Raw genomic sequence first — 6,060 nt, 5'->3', positions numbered from 1 at the left:
GGTATTCATCACAGGATCTCTTGTCCTTACACTCCGCAGCAGAACGGCTTGGCAGAGCGTAAGCACCGTCACCTGGTTGAACTTGGATTGTCGATGTTGTTTCAGTGTCATGCTCCACTAAAGTACTGGGTTGAGTCTCTCTCCACTGCAAACTACATCAGCAACATGTTACCATCGTTTGTTCTTAATGGAGTAAGCCCCATTGAAACTCTTTTTGGAGCAAAGCCGGATTACTCCTCTCTTCGTGCTTTTGGCTCAGCGTGCTATCCTTGTCTCAGGCCACAAACAACACACAAATTTGATCCTCGTTCGTTGCAGTGTATATTTCTTGGATTCAATAGCAACTACAAAGGATACCGATGCTTGTTTCCTCCTACTGGTAAGGTGTATATATCAAGGCATGTTATCTTTGATGAGAAGGTTTTTCCGTTTAAAGAGAAATACCAACACTTGGTTCCGGATTATACAACACCTCTTCTCAAAGTGTGGCAACATAAAGCAAATAATGTTCCCTTGGCTGAAAGTTTGAGTCAGGCTCAGATACTACCAAAACCAGTAGTCACACCTGAAGCAGAAGCACCTCAGGCTACTGAACCAGTCTTGAATAATGAACCAGAAACAGAGGAAAGTGAAGATGACACTGAGCAAGAGGGTGACCAACTTGTTGAAGATATAGCTCCTGCAATGAACACTCACACAATGACGACTCGGCTTAAAGCTGGGATACAAAAGCGAAATCCAAGGTATTTTCTGCTCGCCTCTCTTCTCACTGGTGAAGAACCAAAGTCTATGGTCTCTGCAATGAATCATCCTGGTTGGAATGATGCGGTTATGGAAGAGGTATGATGGATATATCTCCTCAGAACATGGCACTTGGTTAAACCCACTGTTGACATGAACATTCTCAGCTCAAAATGGGTCTTTAAGACCAAGTTCAATCCAGATGGAACCATTGATAAGCTTAAAGCTCGCTTAGTTGCCAAAGGTTTTGATCAAGAGGAAGGAGTCGACTATTTTGAAACATTTAGTCCTGTAGTCCGCACAGCTACAATCAGGCTTGTCCTTGATGTTGCAACTGCTAAAAGTTGGCCCCTCAAGCAGTTGGACGTGTCTAATGCCTTCCTCTATGGTGAACTTCAAGAACCGGTATACATGTACCAACCTGCAAGGTTCGAAGATCCAGAAAAACCAGACTATGTTTGCTGCCTCACTAAAGCTCTTTACGGTCTGAAACAGGCTCCTCGAGCATGGTTTGATACTTTCACCAATTTTATTATTGATTTTGGCTTCGTTTGCAGCACCGCAGATCCATCCTTGTTTGTGTGTCATCACGGAGGAAGAACTCTAGTCTTGTTACTTTATGTTGATGACATCCTCTTAACTGGAAGTGATCAAGACCTTCTAGATGAACTGCTTACAACACTCAACAACCGTTTTGCAATGAAGGATCTTGGTCGACCTCGTTACTTCTTGGGAATAGAGATCGAGACAAACAACAATGGACTATTTCTTCATCAAACTGCTTATGCTAGAGACATCCTCCATCAAGCAGGAATGAGTGAGTGTAACCCTATGCCCACTCCACTACCAGAACAGTTGGACAAGCTGAGCTCCGAGCCATTTCCAGAGCCAACATATTTCCGAAGCCTTGCTGGGAAGCTGCAATACCTGACTATCACACGACCAGATATCCAGTTCGCTGTCAACTTTATTTGTCAACGAATGCACGCTCCAACAACTTCAGACTTTGGATTACTGAAACGAATACTTCGTTATGTTAAAGGGACAATGGAAATGGGGATGCCAATCAAAAGAAACACTGATCTCTCGATCTCTGCATTATGCGACAGTGATCATAGTGGTTGCAAGATGACAAGACGCTCCACAACAGGGTTCTGTGTCTTACTCGGTTCAAATTTGATATCTTGGTCTGCAAAGCGACAGCCAACAATCTCCCATTCCTCAACCGAAGCAGAGTACAGAGCTCTCACCTACACAACACGAGAGATAACTTGGATATCGTTTCTTCTGCGTGACATCGGTATCTCACAATATCACCCTACTCAAGTCTATTGCGACAATCTCTCAGCTGTTTATCTCTCCACAAATCCAGCTCTGCATAATCGTACGAAACACTTCGATAGAGATTATCACTACATCAGGGAGCAAATTGCGTTGGGACTCATCGAGACACACCACATCACTGCAGAAGAACAGTTAGCCGATATATTCACAAAGTCCTTGCCTCGGAAGCCATTTTTTGAGTTACGCTTCAATCTTGGTGTGTCTGTCTCACCCACTCCAAGATTGCGGGAGAGTGTAAGACACAAAGGTGATTTGGTCTTGGACTCAAACAAAGAAACAGGCCCAACACTGAAGCCCAATGAACAGAAGAAGACAAACANGACAATCTCTCAGCTGTTTATCTCTCCACAAATCCAGCTCTGCATAATCGTACGAAACACTTCGATAGAGATTATCACTACATCAAGGAGCAAGTTGCGTTGGGACTCATCGAGACACACCACATCACTGCAGAAGAACAGTTAGCCGATATATTCACAAAGTCCTTGCCTCGGAAGCCATTTTTTGAGTTACTTTTCAATCTTGGTGTGTCTGTCTCACCCACTCCAAGATTGCGGGAGAGTGTAAGACACAAAGGTGATTTGGTCTTGGACTCAAACAAAGAAACAGGCCCAACACTGAAGCCCAATGAACAGAAGAAGACAAACAACACACCATCGTCGAAACAGAGTATCAATGGCACCAACGTTCGTGAACCTTCACCAAAAGATGACTCATCCAAGACAGCTGGAGGATAAGATATTTTCTCATCATTCTAGACTGTTCCAAAAGTGTAGTCTATAAAAGACAATTGTACATGACCGTTTGTAATTATCCAAAGTAAGAGTTTTTACCAAATTAGTCCAAAGTTCTCTTCTTCCTTAGAGAGAGAGGCATCTCGTTTGATGGTTGAGCTTGTTGGACAAATTTGCTCGTCATACCACCGTTGATAACGGTGGTAATGTTTAGGAACACAAAAGCAAGTATAACTATGTTCATCCTCATACTTGATCGTTGCTGCAAGAGTCTTGCTTGAGTTTGTTTGTTTCTGGTTAAGGATGTATGGTATTGTATATATACAACTTAATTTAGGTTTTTTTTCTTTTTTTAAAAAGAAGAGATAAAGTTGAATTTTAAAGAATATTGTTTCATCTGGGTGTAATAATAGGAAAAGATTCAAATTCTAATTCTAATAGGAAAAGATTGAAGTGATAAACATTGCTTAGATATGATTTTAGATAGGAAAAGATATGATTCCATAGTGTGCACCCAATTATGGCAGAAGCTAGAGTGATCTGGTTCCCTCAAGCAACTCCACGGTATGCATTCCTCACATGGCTGATGGTGAAGAACAGACTCGCAACAGGAGAAAGGATGGCAACATGGAACACCACTGCAAATACAGGATGCATTTTCTGCAATAATCCAACGAGACAAGAGCGCATTTGTTCTTCGACTGTCCATACTCGCGACAGGTTTAGGAGTCGCTGGTTATCCGACTTCTTCAGCACAAGTACACCACGGACTGGACGCAAGTGATACACCTACTCACAGGAAACGATTTGGACAAGACTCACTGGTTTTTGCTCAACTACACTTTTCAAAATGTTATCCACTCCATTTGGAGGGAGAGAAATGACAGGCGCCATGGAGAACCACCATCACCGGTGGAGAAGCTGGTGAAGTTGATTGATAAAAATGTCCACAATAGACTAAGCACAATGTCTGATATCGATGACACATTCATTCAGGCTTGGTTTGCAACAAGATTTCACTAAATTGTCAGGGTTGTTTTTAAGCAAAACAAGATCTAAACAAAGTTTTGTATTATTGATGTAAAACGTTTATTTTACTTTGAATATAATTTAACATTAAATTAAAAAAAAAATATGATTTTAAAATCTCCAAAACATTATTGGATAAATATCAAATCATATTGCGTAAATCATATTTTATTTATAATATAAAAAAAATTCTGTAATTGCGTAAATCATATTTGATTTATAATATAAAACAAAATTTCTGTAAATTTTTTTTATTTGACAACATTCTGTTAAAATTCTGTAATGGCATAAATCATATTTGCTTAATAATATAAAAATAAAAATTCCACACTTTTTGATGAAAAAGAGAACTAGAACTAAATTAGGAAAGTGAAACGACAAGACGTTTGAAAGAAAAAAGGTTCACAATAGGATCTCCTTTCTCCTAAACCTGAACCTTCTTTTGTTGATTACAAAGATCAAACCAAACCTTAACCTGACTTCATTCAGACCTAATGGTCCCGGTCTCCATAACCGGTTAAAATGGTCGGTGGTGACCGGTGGCCAGAATGTTTTTGACAAGACCCGGAATTGCCCCAGACCCATCAGAACTCTACAGACTCTTTCTCTCTTACCTAACTCAACCTACTCTAAACCCGGAACTGTTTAAACACACACACACACACGCACACATTTTAACACAGCTTACATTTGTTTTCTTCTTCCTCTCTCTCTGTATTGTTTGGTTATACATTTTGTAGTCAAATGGCTCGCTCAATGGTTCTCTTTAAGGTCTCCAAGTGGTTACAGATGTCTCTGGAGCACAAACTGCTTCAACCGTCAACCGTTTCAGCACATTCGGACACGGGTCTTTCCCGAAATTGCTGTTGGAGATCGTTACTGCGCATCTCGCTTTCCCTACACACTTCTGCATTATAACAAAACACACCTTGGTTATATATAAAATAAAAAGTTTGATTGCAATTTTATCTATGTAATAAGTTCTGTCTTTTACCCTCTCTAAGATAGCGCATGAGGTAGTGGCATGACACTCTCCTTGTTGGTAATTCCCGCAGGTTCCTAAAGGAGTCCCAAAGCTTGCAAATTTGATAGATGCAATAGCTTGACCTGGACTACATTTCAAATGAACCTTAGGTCTATGAAATGTCTGTCCTTTTCCGTAGCTTTCGATTTGCCAGTTCTTGATATTCGGGTGATATTCAGAAACTTCAGCACAAACTCCGGATACTGATCTTTTGACCAAAGAGATTGTTGATGGATTTCCACCAAGCTCCTCGAATATAACCAACAGATTCTGACTCGGCTTTAACCATGATCTCGGAACATGGTACCATCTTTGCGTAGGTTGACCACAGCCGGTTTGACATTTGTTTGGTTTATATGTTCCGGTGTAGCTACAATGACCACAGTCACCAGTCGCAAATGCTGTCCAGTATCTCCCAATGCTCTCACCGTTCACCCAAATCTGACCTTTTCCCATTCCTTCCATGTCCAAAGCAAGCGGCTCGTTTCCTTCAGGTGCATCAAAATAAGTCTGTGAAACAAAACAACAACAATTCCGTTAGTTCAGATTCCAACTTATAATAACATCTCGTTAAGTTGCGTTTTGATTCAATCTAACCTTGTGCCATGTCAAAGGTTGAGGCTTCTGTACAGTTAAGGACGCATCCATCCACCCAAACGAGGGAGTGTTGGTTGGAAATGCAAGATTCATAGCTTCACCTTTCAGCCCCACCTGATGAAAACAAGTTAAACAACTTAACGTTGGAAAAAATGGAAACCAAGAGACCGAAATCTTATGTAAACAAGACAGATAAAACACCTGGTATGTCCATTTTTGCCATGACAAATCCCTTTTCCCTTGACTCAACCCGTGCAATGCCACTGGACCCAAGATACCAGTGTTCCATGACTCAAAGTGTCCACCCACATTCTTCATAAACCGAACAAAAAAAGAAAGGTTCAGGAGAAGAGAAAAACGAGAAAAACAACTTAGAAAGCTGGTGAGAAAAAAAGAATATTAACTGGTAATCCAACAGCAACACTCAGCAACGCAATTTTGTTAGTTCCAGAATGCAGATTGATCTTTCCCTGATAAGTGAATCTCCTGTTTTGCCTTGTTCCGAAGGCAGAACCTGCAATTCATATATATAAGTTTGCATATCAGAAACTCTCTATGGGAAGTTAATGGGCCAAACTATTGGAAGAACCA

At 40.7% G+C, this 6,060-nt stretch overlaps 2 protein-coding genes across 2 annotated transcripts in view; both read right to left on the bottom strand.

The window, feature by feature from the left end:
• The window catches only part of LOC104716497 (purple acid phosphatase 25-like), an 8,931-nt gene extending 5,862 nt beyond the window's left edge, over positions 1-3,069 (bottom strand). The window contains exon 1 of the mRNA XM_010433879.1: positions 2,959-3,069. Coding sequence (XP_010432181.1) covers positions 2,959-3,069 — 111 coding nt within the window. The remainder of the gene's footprint in view (positions 1-2,958) is intronic.
• The window catches only part of LOC104716498 (beta-galactosidase 3), a 5,336-nt gene continuing 3,464 nt past the window's right edge, over positions 4,189-6,060 (bottom strand). Inside the window, exons 14-18 of the mRNA XM_010433880.2 lie at positions 5,874-5,983; positions 5,671-5,781; positions 5,470-5,583; positions 4,843-5,382; positions 4,189-4,755 (exon numbers count right to left, since the gene is read on the bottom strand). Coding sequence (XP_010432182.1) covers positions 4,615-4,755; positions 4,843-5,382; positions 5,470-5,583; positions 5,671-5,781; positions 5,874-5,983 — 1,016 coding nt within the window. The 3' untranslated portion in view covers positions 4,189-4,614. The remainder of the gene's footprint in view (positions 4,756-4,842; positions 5,383-5,469; positions 5,584-5,670; positions 5,782-5,873; positions 5,984-6,060) is intronic.

The sequence above is a fragment of the Camelina sativa genome, chromosome 10, assembly GCF_000633955.1.
Source record: "Camelina sativa cultivar DH55 chromosome 10, Cs, whole genome shotgun sequence".
NCBI classification, from domain to species: domain Eukaryota; kingdom Viridiplantae; phylum Streptophyta; class Magnoliopsida; order Brassicales; family Brassicaceae; genus Camelina; species Camelina sativa.
This window is presented reverse-complemented; position numbering and strand designations above follow the sequence as displayed.